We start from the raw sequence: 21,642 nt of genomic DNA, 5'->3' as shown, positions 1-21,642 counted from the left end.
GAAGTTCGCATTGAAGTGGATACAATCAATCTAAGGAAAGCGGAGACTAGCCTCTTGACAACCTCAAAAGGGGAATACCCTAATACAATCAAGGTGATGGGACAGAACGTGAGCATCTATGGTAAGGCTAAATACTTGATGGACACGCTGCATAAGAATCTCACGTTCAGAGTCCACCTGGATATCACCAGACATCCTTCTTAATACTCTTCTAGAAAGGAAAATAAACGCCTGCAAAGCGTATATAAGGTCAGTATTGCCATACGTAGCCCCGTCAGTCATCCCGAATAAAACCAGGGGAGAAATGTCCAGTGCCGAACTCCACCACAGCAGAGGCCACACCTATCACAAAGACTATCCCCACCAGGTCATAAAACATATCCTCATATACAGGATCATAAAACACGCAATTACAGAGACCTTGACGAGGAACGCTTCATAAATGCAGGGAATTTGTAATTTATTCCCACATCTCACCTACGATGTACCTATGTATACCATTTTGTGTATAATAATGTATTAAATCTATGTACCCTGCATTCGTCCATAACATTATCGACTCAAATCAATAAGACCAACTCATTTATTTCAGACACAGTTGTTGCTTAGTCTCTAGGTAATGTCTGATTGCTCACAATAATAATAATAATATTTTAATAATAATTTATTCAAGTAAAAAATTCATACATAAGTCACTCCACCACCATTTACTATATAAATTACACAAATTGTCATATACAGTGTTATGAATACTTTACACGAATTATATTCAGTTGCTTATAAAAATATAAAACCTATTCTATTATTTTTTCTAATCACAATTGCTTACTTAATGTCAATATAATATATACTTATTATATGCACCAAATAATAATGTAGCTGAGAAGCTACTTGAATATTTGTATATTGCTATAACCACATTTTAATCTTATTTTTTATGTACATAAATTATATATACACTCCTGTAACTTTTTATTTAATATGACTTTAATGATTTAAAAAATGAGAAATATTTATTAGGATATTAGCATAATGTGATTTGTGAAGGTAGTATTTTTTTCAGAAAGAACATCATAATTTTTATTTCATGGCAGGAAACAGTGGTATAGGAAAGAGCTTTTATGTTATTAGTCGTCTACTTTTAAATAAAATCGAGTAGATAAAATAATTAAGGGGATATTTCTTAAATGGACCAAATTGTAATTTAGAAATATGTTTTACTTTTTAGGGCAATTTAGTTAGTGTAAATAAACTACAGATAAAAATTTTGAAAAAAGAAATATTGAACATTGAAATCACTCTGAAAACACTTAATGGATATATTTTGTAGTTTGTTTCAGGTAACATTTGTTACTATAAATATGTTTATTTTCCGAGGGATCTCACTTATTCAATGTTAACTTTCGTCTTCATAATGTGTATACAACGTGTAATGAATCATATTAATTACTATATGTATTGAATTCTAATCAAATTTTCATATAATAATTTTTAAACACATATAAAGCGTGTTAGAAGTCTCAGCTATCCTAATGTTTTAATGTTCATGATAATTTATCCTTTTGTTGCAATGATACTGAAATTTATAGAAATTTGTTTAAAATATTGAAAATACTGAATATTCTAATTCTATAATATTACAAACAATTAACATTTAACAATTAAGTATATATAAGTATCTTACAATGTGTACATAACTGTAAATTTATATAAATTCGTGCAATACATAAAATCTCTGTAAATCATAAACCGATGTATGGTATGAAATGTATTTAATAATCATGTAGTTTTAAGTTAAATGCACTTTAAGGAATACACTCTATGTGTTTATCTCATTATGCTATAAATTGTTTTAAAATTCTGTTTTGGTAGGTATTACATACGAAATAATAATTAAGTTTACATCGATTATATCTGTTGGTTAAACAAAAACCACACATTCTGTTACTAATTTCAGCCGTTACCTTTTTAGTACTCTGCCTCTATTTTTAACCGATTTCGTTTGCAACGTCACATTTTGTAACAATGACAAAGTGCTCTGGATGTGACTGTGCAAACGAATCGGGTTTAAAACAGGATGGTGTTTCTGCCCGCGATAGTTGATATAAGAATTAGTCGTATGCCATTGTTACATATGTGACTATCTTTTACTATTGTGTACACATCTAAAAATACATTTTTGATTGTAATATAAAAAATACATATTTTCTTAAATAATTAAATTGTTATTTACGTTTAAAATTTCACCACTTATGATAGAATTTGCCAAAAATAATTACAATTATCAATTATTTACAATATGGTCAGTCCCATTCCCCAATATACATGGTACGTGGTTGATTTGGAATGTAAGCCCTTGTTGGTATAGGAAGTCGACCATAAATTTGGTTGTAAGGTGACTCAATAACATCGGAATCTGAAAAAAAATAATTTTCAGTTTCAACAAATTGTGAATGGTAGTCAATTACGTTGGATTGTCCACACCTACATACCTATTCCACTTTCATAACTTCTGGTGTGCCACATGGCTTGAGGATGAATGTGATGTTGTACATGAGGTTGCTGAGACATCAGTGTGATATGAGACTGAGATTGTTGTTGACTAACAGAGAAACGCTTCGAAGAGGCTAAATCCTTAGCTTTTGATTTTGCAACAAAATTTGGCACTCGTGCTCTCAAGCCACAATAATATGGATCGTCGTATTTTTTGTTATCTTTTGATTTCTCCTTACCTCGAGATGACAAAAATGGTTTTAATCTAGTGTCATCCACGTGATCATCGTAGTCCGGCTGAAATATAAAAGGATTATTAGATTTTTTTGTTAATATAAAGTATATGAGATCGAGGGGGAACAATATTATGGAAAATTGTACTAATGCGCACGTTTTAAACTTATTCTATGGGCGGTTTTAACAGTCTAGAACTTTCTTAGTTAACTTAAAGATATAAAAAATCACCAATCGAATAATTCAAGTATACTCACTGACAAAGAAATTGTAACGCCAAATTTAATATTCCTTTGGTAAAACATAGATGTTGTAGTAAGGAGTAAACGATTACTAGTAGTAGTAATTTGTATCATTTGGTAATGATTGGTGTAGGTTTTTTCATGTAAACTTATTTTTTACCACATTCAAATTTTGTTATTCATATTTTATTATTATTTTAAAGAATTAAACTGTTTGGTTGGATCCAATATCGATGTTTAGTAATGTTGGAATACCTAGACCGTGAGTACGTGAAATTTATCGCTAGCTAAGTGAATTTGAAAGAGGCCTATTTATTGGTCTACCAGAGGTGGATTTTTCATTTCGACAAATCGGTAATCGCACTAACAGAAATCCAACTATCGTTGAACAGTTGTCAAGCGTGATTTAATAGTGGCCAAAAATCGGAGAAGAGTATAGGCACCGGACGCCGAAGGGGCACAGCTGTAGTTCAAGATCGACGTCTAAGACCGATTTTCAACAACTATATCTATGGCTAATGAATGGTTAGGAGAACCTGGTCTATTATCGGTCTCATCTTTTGTTATCTCTGATTGCTGAGCACCGAAGATAACGACTACAATGGTGTAGAGAACGAGAACATTGGAATCTGCAATGTATCCCGATTTTGATAGGGTGGATATGATGGTCGAAAAAGAGTCACACAAAGTCGGGGAGAAACATGTCAACCTCAGTTTGATGTTGAAATAGATATACATCGAACAAAGGGTATTATGGTATGGGGTGCTATTGCTCATGGAAGTACGCCACCTTTAATCTTTATTAGAGGCAATACGACAGTGCAACGTTATCTTCAAGAAGTAGAGATATAAATATGCAGTCCATATGTTGGTACACGCTAAATAAACACAAAAAAAAAATAGATATTAATTAGAAGTAGTTTCTTATTTTATAAGAATTATATTCACTCATCACATTTTTGACTAAATATTAGTATTTTTACTTTCTAAAACTGTTCGGAAGTGGCAAGTAACACAATTTAGGAATAGTTAATAACGGTTTATTGCACAAAAATTAAAATTAAAGAGAAACCAGCAAAATGATAAAAATAACAGTAAATCACCAAAAATGGGTAAAATCATGTTGACAAAAAATTTCTTCTAACGCCAGTTGAATCATTTTAAAATGTGGTATTACCGCCTCTGACTCAAATGGCATCCCCCATTCTATGTGGAGGCTCCTTGATTTCTAACGTAGTCCATATTCAAAAGTTCCCATTCTTCATTTAAAACGTCTTCCAGCTTATCAAGACTGTCTGGAGCGATATTACGGGTTTTTATGCATATTTTTAGGTGGTCCCAAACATGCTTGATTGGATTGGGAAGTGGCCAATCTAAAGCTTTGTCGTGCATAAGAATAACAGGGGCAACTACTACAATCAACATCAAATACATTGTCTTCAAGAACCACATATACCATCCCAAATCATAATAGAGCCACTTTCACAAATTCGGGTTCCTCTAATGTTGCATTCAGCAAATCCTTCACCTTCACGTCTGTACAGTGGAATGCGTCTCTTGCAAACTTTAGGCCACGCGGTGTTCTCTGATTAACAACAGTGCAGTAACAGGCAATCTCGGTCCGACTCCAAATTCTCTTAAACGTTTTGCAGTTGCCAAGCTAAAACACGCCGCAGACGACCGGGAACTGGCCTTCTAGTGTACTCTCCTGTTCCTTTAAATCGTTTTACAACCCTTGAAACACTGGTCTGATTGATTCCCCATATGGCTGCTATCTGCCATCTTCAATTAGGGCCCCAATTTAGGCTGCTTGTTCAGATGTTAAATTGCTCATTATTATTTTCAAACACGCCCCGATAAGGAAAGTTTGAAATGGTTCCTTTCATAGTTTAAGACAGAGAAAATTGGCTCCAGACTATGGTAGTCTTTAGGTGATTTTATGTTTGATTTAATTTAATGATATAATGAACACAGAGATTGTAATTAGTAGAGATGTGTCAGTATTCGCGTTCCAGACCGTTCCGTTTCGGTATTCCCAAAGAATTGAATCATATGTGTAGCAGACTTACACAAAAGGAAAAAATTTACCTTCGGTATGTCATGTGGATACATCTTTTCCCGAGGAGGCAGTTTGGGTGGTTTTTCACTTCGTCTTTGAGCGTGTTGTTGACTTTGAAGAAGCAATTGTTCCCTTGTCGCTGCCACGTTACCACTCGCAAAACCAGAACTTCCTGACGAACCGCTACCATTTCCTGCTACACTATAAGGGTCTTCATCAGGCACAGGTATGCGAGGTCTGTTTTTGATATCCATTACTCGTTGAACTAAAAACAAGTTTATAATATTTTTTATATATAGTGTATGCATATGTAAAACTTGTACCGAATGAGGTACCGACACATACTTAGAAGTATTTAAATTGACTGATTGGTGGACCTGAGTAATTTTAATATATTAACCAGCATAAAAAAGATTAAATCATATAAAGGATACGGGGAGACACTTACCTGGTGGCAATTTTGACTTTAGCATATCCATGGCGACTACGTTTATAATCAACACCCATATGGGACATTCGAGAAGTTCAGGTTCAGATTTAACAAAACTTATTGCACTTAGGCATTGACATTCCAATCTTCTACGATCGGGGTAGGCCCTTCTGAGCTCTCGGTTTACATTCGATTGAAATTTCTTCATATCGAATAGTTTAACAGGCTTCTCTAGTTCCAAGGCACAATTTGGTAGTTTTAAAATTTCACTTCCTATGGCATTCTCATCCCCTTGACCTGTATTCTTTATATACACATTGCATTTTGATATTCTTTTAATTAATATGTTACCAGCATCATCCATTTTAATTTTAACTCCCTAAAATATTGCATGTGTGAACAAAATAATTGTACTTTTTTTTTCTATGAAGATAAACTGTTGTGAAGATAAACTGTTGTGTCAGCGCAAACTACTAAATGTTACTATTCTGTATGAATTAAGAATCGCAAACGCACTAGATCGCTCCGCTTCGCTTCGAAACTATTAAATTCGTAAAAAATATAAACAAAAGATATGCGCGTGCCTGAAACGTATCAGTACTATCAGTCTCATTTCACAAGATTTTTCTACTACTACAGCATCTGCCTTAACACCGCGAAAATGCGGTGGCCGGCGGTTCGTAGAAGGACGGAGCGGAGCGGTCTAGAGTGTGCGACAGCCTCTAACTTAAGAGATCCACATCAAGAGCTAATAGGACTATATTTTCTTTACAAATCGTTATTGTCCCAGGTACAATGTAGACTAGGTATTATTTACTTTATTAGGCATCTAATTACTACCTCTTATGATTCCACTGTATATACACGTTGAGTAACGATCAAATCATTAACGATTAACGATATTAAAAAATGGAACAATGTTGATTCTATCCTATATCCCTATATTGAAAAAATATGACAACTCAAAATATTTTATGTCTAATATTAATATCATTGTTTTTACTGTTTAACATCATCAATATCAATAAAATACTACATTTCTAGAATTTCCTTGGAGAATTTTTATTATAAAATATCATTTTTATATTCTACATAATGGTTAACATATATAGTGAAAATACATTTAGAGATGTTTAAGACATCACAAGATGTTTTTTTAAGATACTATTTATTATGTACTATGTGTATATATTACTTACATGACCTATATGTCTTTTGAACTCGTCTGTTTTTTGATCTCTCATCGGGTTATCAAAACCACATAAACCGATCCTGTAAATAAATGATAACAAATCATTCATTGAAGGCAATTTGAGTTTCATCAAAATATTCAGTTAAAGGCTGATTGATTAAATAACAGTCCTGACCGTGACTGATTCATGTTTAATACACGTTTTATAGTAATGTTTGATTTCACTTTTATCATTTTTAGTTGCGACTTTAATGTTAGTTAGATTTCCAATGTAATCTATACCAAACTCCTAGGGGTCGATTTCGATCTGCACAAAGTTCTTATAATAGGCATATAAGTTATCTATGAAATAAATATTTTTATAAAACGTGATTCGATGAATTTCATGACCCCATGACTCAGTCACAAGAAAATTTTATCATTATCTAACTATTTTAGAAGTATTATAAATTCCATAGAATTATAAAAAATAATTATTTACACTTATAATATGTATTACACGTGTATATTACCCTATAATATAATTATTTAATACGACAACCATAAATACAAATGTCAGAAACAAAGACTATTTAGTTGAAAAAGTGCAAATGATTTTAAAAATAAGACTAGGAAGGTATGCACAGCAAAATCCTGCATTGGTACGTCAAGATCATTTGAGAAAAGCGCTTAGTCCACACCACAATGATGTATTATTTATTATTAATAGAATAGATGTTTTCGCAACTCTTATTGGTTATTGGATAAATAAATTAAATAGTCTAATACGGAACGATATACATCGAACGGTCCTAACACATCGTTCAATAAGTCCCGAGACTAACAACGAAAACAACATTTTTTTTTTTCAAAAATCATTTTTATTCATTAGTATGATCTCCTTTTAGAGTGATACAATCGTTCCAACGCCTTTCCAACATTTCTATACCATGTTTATAAAAGGATTTATCCTATGCTTCAAAATAGGATTCAGTTTCGCCAATGACCTCCTCATTCGAGCCAATTTTTTTTCCCTGAAGATTTTTTTGAGACCAGCAAAGTCGCTGGAGTCTAAATCTGGCGAATACGGGAGGTGGTGATGCAAATCAAAGCCTAACTCGTTTAATTTTGTCTTTGTTGTCATGGATTTGTGGCTTGCTGTTTTGTTCCACTGAAAGCAATCGCGGCACCCACTTGGAAAAAACCTTTTTCATGCTCAATTTTTCATGAAGGATTGTAAATACGCTTCCAGATGACATCTGTGTCATTTCTGCAATCTCACGAACCTTCACTTTGCGATTTTTCATTATGATTTTTAACATTTCACCCATTTTTTCCGGTGTAACGGCTTCCAATGGCCTACCCGAACGTTCCGTATTGTTTGTGTCCGTACGACCACCGACAAATCGTTGGTTTGGATGGAGAGGAGTCCGGGCAATGTTTTTCAAGCCATTGCTGGGCTTCTACGGTGATTTTACCCATTAAAAAACGATGTTTTATCAACACGCGAAACTCACTTTTCTACATTTTTCAAACAAATTACAAGGTGACTTTACTCTAACCTCGATAACTCTGCTGTTTGTGGTCCTATCGACGTGAAATTTTTACACGTTTCATGTAAAGGTTCGTACCATAGGGAAACGTGGCCAGTTTGGTACTACTAGGACCATTTCTGGGTTAGTCTCGGGACTTATTGAACGATGTGTTACATTGGCCCGTAACTGCGACCGGATGTTCTTACATTGGTGACCCCGATGTGATGTTCTTATATTGGTGCGCCTGACTAGAACGAGCAAGGTTTCCTGTTGGAGGTTCCAGCAACGATCGAACAAATCAGAATATGGTTCACAATTACGTACTGCCTCACAAATATCATCATCAACCAGGATCAACTACACGGCCTCTGACAAAGAGCCAGTACCAAATATAACCCCCAAGGATCTCCCAGTTATCACCACAAGCCCCTAAACCCCTATCCACTAGATCTGGTCAGAATGTACATTCTGTAATGTAGTGAATGTGATAAATAAAATAAAGAGTTTAGTATAAAAGACTACATCAAACGATCCTACATTGGTCCGTAAATCCCATGTTCCTACAAAAACAATTGTCAGAATCATCTAAAAAGTTCCAAACAAAATGTTTGTCATACATTACGTTGAAGAAGGTTTCACTACGATTGTCAATCGTTTTACAAAAAACAGATTGAAAATTACTGACCAATGTAAGATTAAACCTTAATAACGCTTCGATCAAAATGAAATATTCCATAAATGAACATAGAATGAGTAATTATTAAAAAAGTAGTTTTAATTTCCAAGAGCACTAATCTGATTACAAGAAATATGTTTGGGATAGGAAATGAGACCTGAAAATATAATATGGTAAAATTATAAAATCACATGTTGGGAATATATTCTGTTATTTATTTATTTTGTCGAAATTTGAGCTCGATATGTTTATAAGTATGATTGTAATTTTAAATCACAAAAGCCAATTTTGTTGAACAAAGATTTTTTGGATCTCAAACGCAATAACGCATCTCCTGACGAGTGCTTGATACTGACACTGAAAGTTGCTATTCATCTATTTCTCACAACCCTGTATAGAGAAGTTTCTAAGGAACATGCTTCATTACAACATTAATGGTGATCTGCGTAACTGTACCGTGGTGAATGATGATCAATCTTTGAGCAATTCACTACATTTAAACTATAGATGGCGGCCTTTTATTTATTTGACATAGAGTTTTATTTAGTAAAACAGAATCAAATGAAAATAATGTCGTATTCTAAATGATGGAAATAATGTATTCCCGAAATATATAAACGTTTAAAATAAGTTAGTTCATTAAAAAAAAAACTACTTTTCGAGATGTTTCATCATCATCATATTTATTTTTTTTTTTGTTATCATTGAAGGTCTTGGTAAAATAATCAGTATAATACTTGTAATTTGTAATTTAAAAAATAAATTATTAATGTAATTAAATATTTAAGGTTCTGTGCATTTAAAGAAGAAAACATATGTATCTAGGTGACTAGTCTATTTTTCAATAAAGCATATGTTAGTTAAATTGACTGTGTTTTGCTGGTGAAAACTATAATGAATTTTTTTTACACAAATGGTTTTTATGTATTGGTACCATATAATTACCGCACAACATTTCCCATAAAAAAAATATCCTGTGCCATGTGCACGTTTGTCTATGATGTTCAACGGGTTCGAGAGACAGTTTATGAGGACTTGACTACCAAACACCTCTCAGTATCCCGAAGGATAATCTCAAAGGATATAATTTTGTGAATGGCTTGTACAACACACCAAAAATGACGTACATTTTTCAAAAAACATTTTAGCTACGGATGACGTTACTTTTAACCGTAATGTGAATAGTGGAAAATCCTCATGCAATTAGAAACCGTTGAGAAATTACAACAAAGTATTGCAATTGTAGCTAAATAAATTTCACACAATGGAGTAATTTTTGGAGCATATATTTCATGGGTAACACTATTAATTTATAATTAAATTTTGGTTTTTATAATAATAATTAATTATATTAAAGTCTAGTTCACATATTGTTATTACAATTACTTAACGAAATCATCATGTTTGGACAAACATGATGATTTCGTTAAGTAACAACCTGTGTGTATTTTTTGTACTTTCTGTAAATGATGTTTTACTTATGAATGTTGTTAAATAATTTTCGACGGATTTCTATATCAGCAAAATACACATAAACAATTGCTTCCACACTTAAAAGTGATCAATCAATTATTTTAATTCTTCCAAATACGGTCTTTAAAAGTAGAAAATATATATTTGTAATATTTTTAAATCACGGCATGTAAAATAAAATATTGGTTGAGAAGCAGGTCACGGTTACGAATAAGTCGAATATTTTGTTTGGTAAATGCTAGTTTGAGTATAATAAGTTGCTCCTTGCTTATCATGTTTGTTAAATGTCACATAAAATTAATAAATTCATTATGACGTATAAGTAAGGGTGTAGAGAAGCAGAAATCTGAAAATCTGAAAATAAATACAAAATTTTCCGAAACAGTTGTTTTTCTTTCAAAGCAGTTTTAATAACTTCTGTTGACGAGAAATTTTCTTAAGAAATTTTTGATATATATTAAGTTATATTCAGTGAAATGAACGATCTAAGTGAATCTTAGGTACTTCCCCCTATGGGCGGCGAACTTATTCGTGAGGAATGAAGCGCGGTAAGTTGACCAACTTGCATTCAAGTATATTTTTATTGGAAATCGATATTACTAATTATAATATTATAATAATGATATTTTTGTAGTACATAATAAGACATTTTTAAAATTATTATTAAGTCTATCAATTGAATTTAAAAAAGTGGGAATATATGTGATATATCTGTGGTTAAATATTTATCATGTGAAAGGTGTTTGAAAAATCACGTTACCCAGACTAGACGACCTTGTATAATTGCTAAGGCGTCTATAGTACGGACAGCGAACCCACAAAGGAATCCTAAATATACAGCTATTCGTAAAGTCATGAAAATTGCTCAAATATTGAATGGAAATAAATATTCGTTGTTTGAAGGGGGCCAATCAATGAGGTTGGAGAGTTGTTAATCAAAGAGTACATTACATCAAGTAATTTATATTACCATCTCAGCACTACTTCAAATTAGGGATTTCGGTCTCCAAATTTATCGTTCAAGAATTTTGGTGTCGACAAATTAAAACTATATTTGAATATTGAAGTAGGAAAATAGGACAAAAAATAAAGGACAAATAGAAGAGGATACAATTTAGATTTACAGAGTTCACGATGGCCTTTGACGAGTCAGGTCTATTTGAAAAGAAAGTTGTTTTTTTCTGTGAAGTGTAAAGCAGTTCTGATCAGATATTTATTGGTTTTTGTTTTATATTATTAAAACAGTTAAGATATATCATATAGATATAAAACTAAACGTAGAATCCACGACAAATCTCCAGTTAGATTTCGTCTCCAAGATTGCTTGCCATTTTGGGTAACACTATCTCTTTTCTTTCTTCCTCTTCTTTAACTTCGACTTACATTCGTTACGCAATGCAATATAGATTATATTCTTCAATGTGTAACTGTAGATTTATCGCCGACCTGATGTATTTCAATATGCAAAAGACATCAACTATGATTAATATTTTTACGTACGATACAATTTTTGTACTATTATAGAAATAAATAACTCTTAGCTCATTACCCATTCACAAAACTATACATATGAACAACTTACCGAAACCCATCAAAACCATCATCGGATCCATTTACTGTTAAAACAGGAGCTCTGGCATATGCTTTCGCTACTCTTCTGTTTCTCTCTAATACGATAACTTTAGCCCAAATTTCATCGTCAATTTGTGTCCACTTATCCAAAACTTCTTGAATGTGATCCTAAAATAAAATTAACTTTATGAAATATAATGAAACGAATAATAAAAATATAATATTAAAAAAATTATGAGGCGAGATATTAATTTCTTAAAAATTATTGTCAAATAGATATACTTATACCAATGAAAGAGACATCATGACCACAGAGACAGTAAAAGTGTAAATTTGCTTCGTAGTGGGAATCTTTTACTGTCTCTGTCATGCACGATGTCTCTCTCAAAATTCAGTAGAAACAAACGGTTTTCAATCAGTATAATTCGTGGTTATGCACATACGAGGGTGGACCGATAAGTACTTACCTTCATCGCCGCCACGGAGGCCTATTTTGCAGACTTCTAGAAAACGGGTTAAAAAGCGAGACTATATTGAAAAATAAATCGCCACTTTTCCAAAGTTTTTGTTTTTCTTTTGTAGACTAAGTACCCACCAGACAGACAACCCTCGTATTTAAGTTTTGACCGCGGGGTACCGCAACCATGGAATAGTGACGCAACCGGATGTGTGCACCAGGCCTAATGGCTACTACTACTATATATAGTACTATGCTCTTTGCTCTGAAGAGACATAGTACTATAAACCAGAATAATTTATACAAATAATGAATTCAGTTTAAATTAATCGTTTTTTTTAAATCTTGCTCAATAATGCTTTATAAGTACATAGAGAAAACTGTGTTTTAACTAATTAAAATTGGTTATTAAAGAAAGTTAATTTCTTAAATTGTGTCGAAATTTCCTCCGCGATTTGTCTTCATGTTTTGCGGAATCTTCGATACAGCATTCTGAGTAATATGTAATGTTTTTGCCATATCACATTATGTTTGGCAAATTTCACAAAGTTTAATTAAATTAAATTGAAATGAAAAGTAAACGTGTTTAGATATTACCACGTTAAAATCGACCGAAAATGTTAAGTCAAAAACATATCCTATTAAAAGACCTAAATACAAAAGGATGAGCCGCGACAACAACTGTCCCCGAGGGCTTAAATATTGTAGTTCTAAAAAAGGAAAAATATCTTTCGTTCTTTAGAATTTTGTTACTCTGGGATAAATAAATTTAAAATAATTAGACATACATATTTCCGTAGAGTGTTAAATTCTCTATATTATTTATCTCTCATTATTTTAAACTTATTTGTCCTTGAAATTTTTTCCATGTCCATATGAAACTTTGATTGGCATGCATGCATGGCATCTTAGAGTTTATATTAAGTCCTCAAATTTTCAAAGAATTTTTTTTATCAATTTGGAACCATTTGAGCCTCTGAGAGCAAAGAAATTCGAAAACACACCTAATATGTATTTATGAAATATTTTATTTTCATAATTAAGAATTTTTTATACGAATGAATTTTAATTATCTAGTGAATTTGAAATTTAAAACTGGCAAACAATGAAGACACATTGCTTATTGTTAATATCAAATTGCTGAAATATATTGCTTAATTATTATCTATTGCAAAATTTCAATATGGTATGTATCAGCAGACTTGTTTTAACGAAAGTGAAAGTCTCTGTGTGCAAGTCTCTGTGTCAAGGAACACGCCAATATTTTAAGTGAATTCTCAAATTCTGTGGATATTTAATACTATTTTGTAGATATTTATAATTTTTTTTACAAAAATATGATGATTGTATCAATATTTCATCATATTTTCTATTGTATTACATATTCCAAAAAACCGCACTGTAAAAATATATTGCTCTTACTAGTCCTTCAAAAATGAAATTATGAAAGAAGTAAATATTTTTATATAAATCACGTTAAGAACGGTTTACGACCTTTTGTGACTAATGATCTGTTAGTAAGACGGGTGATAAAGTACATTATATTTACTTTTCTGTTAATTTAACAACAAATTTAAATTAGAAACAATTTAAATTTGTTGTAAAATTATACTCTTTAAAAATAAACAATTAATTTTAAAGGTGTAATCAATTCGTGTAAACTAACAAATATTATACATTTTTTTCTTTATTTTTGCTGGTTGCAAGTATACATTTGTACTGACAGAAATGGTAGTGGTTAACAATTTTGTATATTGATTAATAGTAGCATAAAAGCAATAATTTTATTGTATTAATGTGTTATTAATTGTATCGTATGTTGTAGATTTTTATAAAACTGATTAATAACAAGAAAACTGATGTTCATCGTAATATTTTCAATAGCTTCCATCAGTAAATTAGGAGTTAAGGTCTTCATTATTTATTTTATTTATATATAGTAAGTCAATCAACTATCTCATAAATTGTAAAGAAGTTTAATTTTATTCTTTCATATTATTTTAAGAAAATGTTTGTAATGTATTATGTCTCTCATAAGTATTTGAGAAATGGAAAGAATTACAAAAGAAAAAAAAGTGGTAGTTTTCTCATTGACTTTAAACAGTTATTTTTATCGGTTCACAAAAATTTCAGAAATAATAGATTTGTTTTACTTCTTAAGATTGTGTTAAGAAATTCTATATAAAACAAATTATTTCATTGAGTTTTATACTGTTTCGGCGTAGTGGGGGTGCAGTTTAACTCACCTACTCTTAAGGAGTCAATTATTTTAACGATTTTGTGGAACACTTCGTCTGGAACAGACTCGAATTCGTCAATTATAATTGTACAGCCCAATTCTATTTTCATGTGTGAAAAGTACAGATTTCCATTCTTCCGTTCAGTGAACATGAGACCTTGCCCATTTTTCTAGCTGTCCAGCCATTTAGGAGGAGGATTTTATAGGGTCCTTATTAGCTTTCAATTACATATATCGGTTTTCATTTGTGATCGTTTTCCTTGGTCTTACCACTCTTTGGTCTTTTTGAAGTAAAGTCAATTTGATAAAATCGAGTACACAAGCAAGAAATATCATTTTGTTACCTCATATTTAGTTAATTTATGTTTAGGAGTAATTATCTGAACAAATTTAGCCAAATACCCGTGCAAACACTATTGCATTCAATTTTAAATTAAATGAACGCTTTAATTGACTAAATTAGTAAGTTTTTTCCCCACGAAGTCACATGTTTCGCAACGATCCATCGGTTGTCAGTTTTTTCGACTTTATTTACTACAAACTGCTCGGTGCAAGTTGCAATCAGTGTGACCATTCTGCAAACCAACTTTCTGTGGACGGGTCCATATGGGTCCATATGGCTACGTACCGATTGCTCGAAATATCAGTTGCTCGAAAGGTCGGAACCGACCGACTACCTTCGGTAAGACCGAAATATGCTTGAGGACGTCCGTTATTTAGGAACATGATTAGCAAGAGTGGTTAAAGGAAATCATTAATACCTACTCTGGGTGTATTTTAATTCGTTTGTTTGGTCTACGCGGTATCGTCAGCGCCTAACATAAAAATATTCTATATTCAAAATAATCAATTTTAATTAATATCTGTTAAAAATCTATAATAGACTATAAATATTAGTAGGTTTTACATATGTGTAAAATTTATTAAATAATATTTATTACAGGAAAAGAAGTTTGGTTTAAATATTGATAACAACTAATGCAATATCGCCTTTTTTTGTCCTCTGTAGTCCTCTACATATTTTAGCATTTTACAGTTGATCTTAAGAAACAACATTTAAAAATATGCCATGTATATATACAATTATTAATAAGATTATTTCCTGATTTGTTTACTGCAATACACAACATTTATTGATTACTAAGGAAGAAACATTTACGTGAAGATTTGAGGGTAATCTCAAGAAATTATATATGACAGATTAGTCAGTATTAATTAGTGAACTTGTTTTGATGCCAGCAAAAAGTGGCAGCAAAATTAAAGGTTTTTCATTGTACACTAACTATTCATCGACAACCAGATAAATATTGTAATCTTCTGAGGATTTAAAATGAATTACATTAATAGTTTGATAGCTATTCTATTAAGATAATATATACTTTTTTAAAAAACATTAAAAACTAAAGAACTTCTGGAAATAGATTTATGTCTTATTTACACAACTTTCTTTGCAATAAAATCTTTCATATCATTTGTTTGAGTCTTATATTAAATATTTTCCAATAACAAGTAATATTTTAGTGTTTTTTCTTTAGTATTACCATATCATACCAAACTTTATTATAAATTTAAAATACTTTAGTATCTTAAATGACTGGATTATAAATTTTCTAAGTATAAATTATTTAGTTGATGTTTTTCATATACACTAATCTACATACTGCAAAATGACTTTTTTAATATCTAACGGTTTAATTAATTTATAAATCAATTTATGAATAAACTAAATTTGCGCATAAACTTTAACAAATAATTACTTGCCAAATGAACCCTAGTCATTATATATTAAGGCAATATCAAATGGATGTGAAATTTAGGTGTTTTAATATTAATTATTAATAAATAAGACTAATATTTTAAAAACAAAATCAATTATTTTCAAACATTCCCTTTTACTAGTAAGAGTATTATCATATAATTGATAAACTGTAAAACTGTTCTCTAGATTTAACTAACTACTTATAATAATCAATATCAATAAAACTACTTTAATTAATATGTATGACAAAAAAGTAAGATACATTACTAAAATATTTATTATTTCCACTTTGAATAATTACTTCTGAACAGTAATACTAAGTTTATAAATAAATAAAAAGTAATGTATATACCTAATAATATTACATTAGATAATAAACTTTGTTAAGGTATCTTCCAGTGTTTATTTACTTATTTGATAACAGACGAAGTCTAGTTACATATTTTATGTTTCACTATTTAAATAAATTAAGGTTCTCACATCATCATAGTAGTATAATACTTCAGATTCGTTCCTAAAATTAAATACTTTTAACATTTCTAAATATAATTTTAACTAATATCCATATACATTTTTCACATCCTATGATGTCTTTGTCACATTTACTTTTTGTTACATTTCCCCATTTCACAATTTAATTAAGATTTTCGATGCCTGTCGTCAAAATATTACTAATATTGTTGCTAAAAATTTAATTTAATACATATAATATATAATTTTAAATTGTGTACATACACTAGACTGTTTTGGATATGTCTCTACACAAATCTAGCTGTATCAAGTATTTCATACATTTTTTATTGTAAAAGATATTCATTTACATCCAAAAATTGAAATTTTACCACTATTAAGTTTGAATACACCGATGTTGCAAAGTGAACGAGTCATTATTTATAATATACGGTGCGCAACCTTGAATATTAATAATTGGCGGTCGATGTTGGGTGATTTTCAAATTAAATTCCCGTAGCCCGTGTCAGCTGCACGTTCTTCTATGAGCATGTGCATGAGCGACTGCCGCGCATTTCTGACATCGGCTCGGATGTCCTCGGATGATCTCGGATATTTCCGTTTTGAGCATCCGTTATTTCGAGCAATTGATATTTCGAGCAATCGGTACGTAGCCGTTCCCCACCGTGGACGCTCTTAAGGTCGGAACCGAATCGGCTACCTTCGGAAAGCACGAAATATACGATGAGACGTCCGTTATTTAGGAACATGTTTAGCAAGAGCGTTTAAAGTAGTGTTGCGCATAATCGATATATTTCAATAATCGAGTGATTCGAAATAATCAATACAAATAATCGAATGATCATTCGAATGATCGATTATGCATGACAAAATACTTCATATCTCATACGGACATCGATTTGTCTGCGCACATTTCGAACTAACGAGTGACGAAATATTTCGAATGAATGATGTAGTATTTCGATAATTCGACTCCGTAAATTTTTAATGATATTTATGCATGTTTTAATTGTATCTTAGGTGACCGGGTTATAAATTATTTTGTTGATATTTTTCATACACACTATTTTACATCTTAATTGCTTAAATTATCTGGCTAATTTCTATTTCTTAATTATTTCAACCACCTTTGGTTAGAAACAATTTAATCAAGTTATGAGCAAACTAAATTAGCGCAGAACTTTAACAAATAATTGCTTACCAAATGAACTCTAACAATTATATATTAGGACATTACCAAGTTGGTGTAAAATTTAGGTGTTTCTAAAATTAATTATTTTCGAACATTTAATTTTAGTACTTTTATGCAGCTACAATTTTATCCCATCATGGTTGTATTAGTAAGAATATTATTATATAAGTGATAAACTGTAATACTGTTCTCTAGATTTAACTAACTACTCATAATAATCAATCTCTATAAAACTCCTTTAATTAATATGAATGAAAAAAGTAAGATAAATTATTAAAATATTTATTATTTCCACTTATATAACTAAAAATATTACATTAAACAACAAACTTTGTTACGGTATCTTGAGGGTAAAGTGTTTATTTACTTATTTGGTAACAGTAGAAGTCTAGTTACATATTTTATGTTTCACTATTTAAATAAATTAAGGTTTTCACATCATCACAATAGCATAATACTTCAGATTCGTTCTAAAAATTGAATAGTTTTAACAATTCATAAGTATAATTTTAACTATGTATATGGATATCATATACATTTTTCATTTCCTATGATGTTTTTGTCACATCTATTTTGTTTTACATTTCCCCATTTCACGATTTACTTAAGGTCTTCGATGCCTGTTGACAAAATATTACTAATTGTTGCTAAAAATTTAAATATGTGTAATATATATGAAATATAATTTTAAATTGTGTATATACACTTCCTGTGACGTCTTTGTCACATTTTCTAATACTAATATAATACTGCACGTTGAGACTGTTGTGCATATTATTTTGAATATCTCTTAAAATTAAAATATATAAACCTCTCCGCACAAATCTAGCTGTACCAAGTACATACATTTTTTATTGTAAAAGATATTCATTTACATTATTTGTACCACTTGAAATTTTACTACTACTGTTTATATTATATTGTATTGTATTGTATTGTATTGTATTGTATTTGTATTGCATTGCATTTCATTTCATTTCATTTCATTTCATTTCATTTCATTTCATTTCATTTCGTTTCGTTTCGATTCATTTCATTTCATTTCATTTCATTTCATTTCATTTCATTTCACATCATTTCACATCATTTCACATCATTTCACATCATTTCACATCATTTCACATCATTTCACATCATTTCACATCATTTCACATCATTTCACATCATTTCACATCATTTCACATCATTTCACATCATTTCACATCATTTCACATCATTTCACATCATTTCACATCATTTCACATCATTTCACATCATTTCACATCATTTCACATCATTTCACATCATTTCATTTCATTTCATTTCATTTCATTTGGATAGAAAAATAAAAATGCTTGCTGTTCGCATACCTTTTATCATCGCATCCCACATAAATCAAGAAATAAACAAATCAGACCAATTTTTGAAAGATATAATCCCAAGTACTGACTGCTAGACCTACTGCGAAGCATGGAGGTGAAGGCGTTATGTTTGAGAGTATCTTTCATGGTTTGGAATGGGCCCGCTGGTTCAGATAGACGATATAATGGATAGTTTCGTTTATCGAAGATGATAGAAGTTTAAGATGGATCTTCCAGCACGATAACGATCCGAAACATACGTCTAAGTTAGTTAAAGAATGGTTCGCTTCTCAAGGAGTACGTGTAATGTCTTGGCCATCGCGAAGCCCAAACCTCAATCCAATTGAAAACCATTGGGATGAAATTGATCGGAAAATCCATATAAAAAGACTCAAATTTGAATAAACTCTACTAAGTTCAAAATCTGTGGAAAGAAATATCGAACGATTACATTGAAAAGCTAGTGAAATCAATGAAAAAAGGTGTATTAAAAATAATGGATATACTACAAGATACTAAATAAAATAAGGTTAAATATACTTATGTACATAAGACTCTTGAATTTGTTTCAAATAACAATTATATTGTCGTATTGTCGTATTGTTGTTATCAAATATACTGCATAACTGACAATTATATGGATATTTAAACGTACACACATATGAGCAGTAGTATATGTATATATATTCCATTCGGCGTTCGGTTGGGTCAAATTGATACACCTAAATAACAACGCGTTTGATCCAGTCTGTACTAGGCTTTAGACATTCATTGCTAAAATATCAAAATAATTCGAATGAATTTTAAAAAATCCTGTTCGAGGCGAGATAAGGGGGTACAACACATACTAATAATTGAAAATATTATCATCCAAGTATAGTTTAAATAGGAAAGAGTATTTTTATGTGTAATTCATTTGATAAATAGTTTCTATTTATTAATCTAGTAAATGTATGTTTGCGTTAATATTCTAAACATTGCAAGGACGCTTTTGTAACGGCAATAATGCCGCTAGCAGTATAAACTTACGTGTCTGGCTTAAACTACACTATGTAGTTTAGTGTGATAGTTATGGTAAAGGTAAGCATATTCAAATAATAGGAATCTTATTTTTTAGTTATAAACAGAAATCTGATATTTAATTTTATTAAGAAACTTTAAATTTTCAAGTACTTTTTGTCACAACATCTAAAATTTTCCTTTTATACATTAAAACAAAATCGTCTCAATGCACTAAAGTTCCTGTGAACTATAAAATAGAACAACATATAAAAATGTTTTCAAGTTTGGAATACGGTGATACGGAAGAAAAAAGAAATTTAATAGTTGTAGTTTTAATTATTTATTTGTAGTTAAATATTGAAGCAAGATATAACCTTAATATAATATTAATATCATCTTACATTCAAGTCACAACAATAACTGTTGTAATATGTTAAAATAGTTTTAATTTCTTGATTGAATAACTTGTAAAATGGCATCACCAAATTGTCAATAAAATATTGAGATATTAGACCAGAAGAAAATGTCCTTCCTTTTTTCAATTTACGACTTGATTCCCGTTTCGGTTGGTGTATCAGTTCGTTATGCATAGATGATGACTTAACGTAGATGCGTTGCATTCTATGTATGCAGGACTTTTCTCTAGCACCAGTTTAATTTTTACTTCCTACCAAAGGTTTTATTAAGTAAAGCTGCACCCCTTATTAGGTCAAAATGGTAGATGTTTATTGGCATTATTTCCTGACGTTTTTCTAGCACGAGTACCTAGCATCTTCAGAGGTCTTATCTGGTTCGAGTATCTTTCACAACTGACTGACACACAACTGATGTTAAACTATGCTTATTCGGAATCAGATCAGCAGAGCTCGATAGAATCTTCTTCTTATTATGGAATAGCAATATTGTCTTCAGGCTCGTTTGAAAACCAAAAGAATTTCATCCTTTTGTGCCTATTCAGAATAAAGATCAAAACTGACTCTCCCAAAATTTGGCTTTCCGAAGGTGTTGTCAAATATTTTATTCAAATTATCAAGACATTCAAGTTATCCAAGGTCGAACTATCAAGGTAAAAACATGTAACTCTCACTCTTGGCGGTATTGCCAACTAAAATCGCTCAAGTTATAGAAGATCAACTGTATTAAATTAAATTGTCTGTTAATTTTGACAATCTGGACAACTACATTTACATAAAATTTCGATATACATTGTTTATTAAAATACTATTTTATATCACATATAAACATCACTTATATATCATAACATTGTAAAAGTAAATAAACAAAATTAACAAAGATA

General features: G+C 30.8%; 1 protein-coding gene across 1 annotated transcript in view; it reads right to left on the bottom strand.

Moving 5' to 3' along the window:
• Positions 1-646: 646 nt before the first annotated feature.
• The window catches only part of LOC109600641 (uncharacterized), a 31,360-nt gene continuing 10,364 nt past the window's right edge, over positions 647-21,642 (bottom strand). Inside the window, exons 3-8 of the mRNA XM_020016818.2 lie at positions 11,896-12,053; positions 6,658-6,730; positions 5,477-5,837; positions 5,058-5,293; positions 2,493-2,790; positions 647-2,416 (exon numbers count right to left, since the gene is read on the bottom strand). Of these exons, the coding sequence (XP_019872377.1) occupies positions 2,304-2,416; positions 2,493-2,790; positions 5,058-5,293; positions 5,477-5,837; positions 6,658-6,730; positions 11,896-12,053 (1,239 nt within the window). The 3' untranslated portion in view covers positions 647-2,303. The remainder of the gene's footprint in view (positions 2,417-2,492; positions 2,791-5,057; positions 5,294-5,476; positions 5,838-6,657; positions 6,731-11,895; positions 12,054-21,642) is intronic.

Source organism: Aethina tumida, chromosome 1 (assembly GCF_024364675.1).
Source record: "Aethina tumida isolate Nest 87 chromosome 1, icAetTumi1.1, whole genome shotgun sequence".
NCBI classification, from domain to species: Eukaryota; Metazoa; Arthropoda; class Insecta; order Coleoptera; family Nitidulidae; genus Aethina; species Aethina tumida.
Note: the sequence above shows the minus strand (reverse complement) of the source record. Positions and strands in the feature narration are given on the sequence as shown.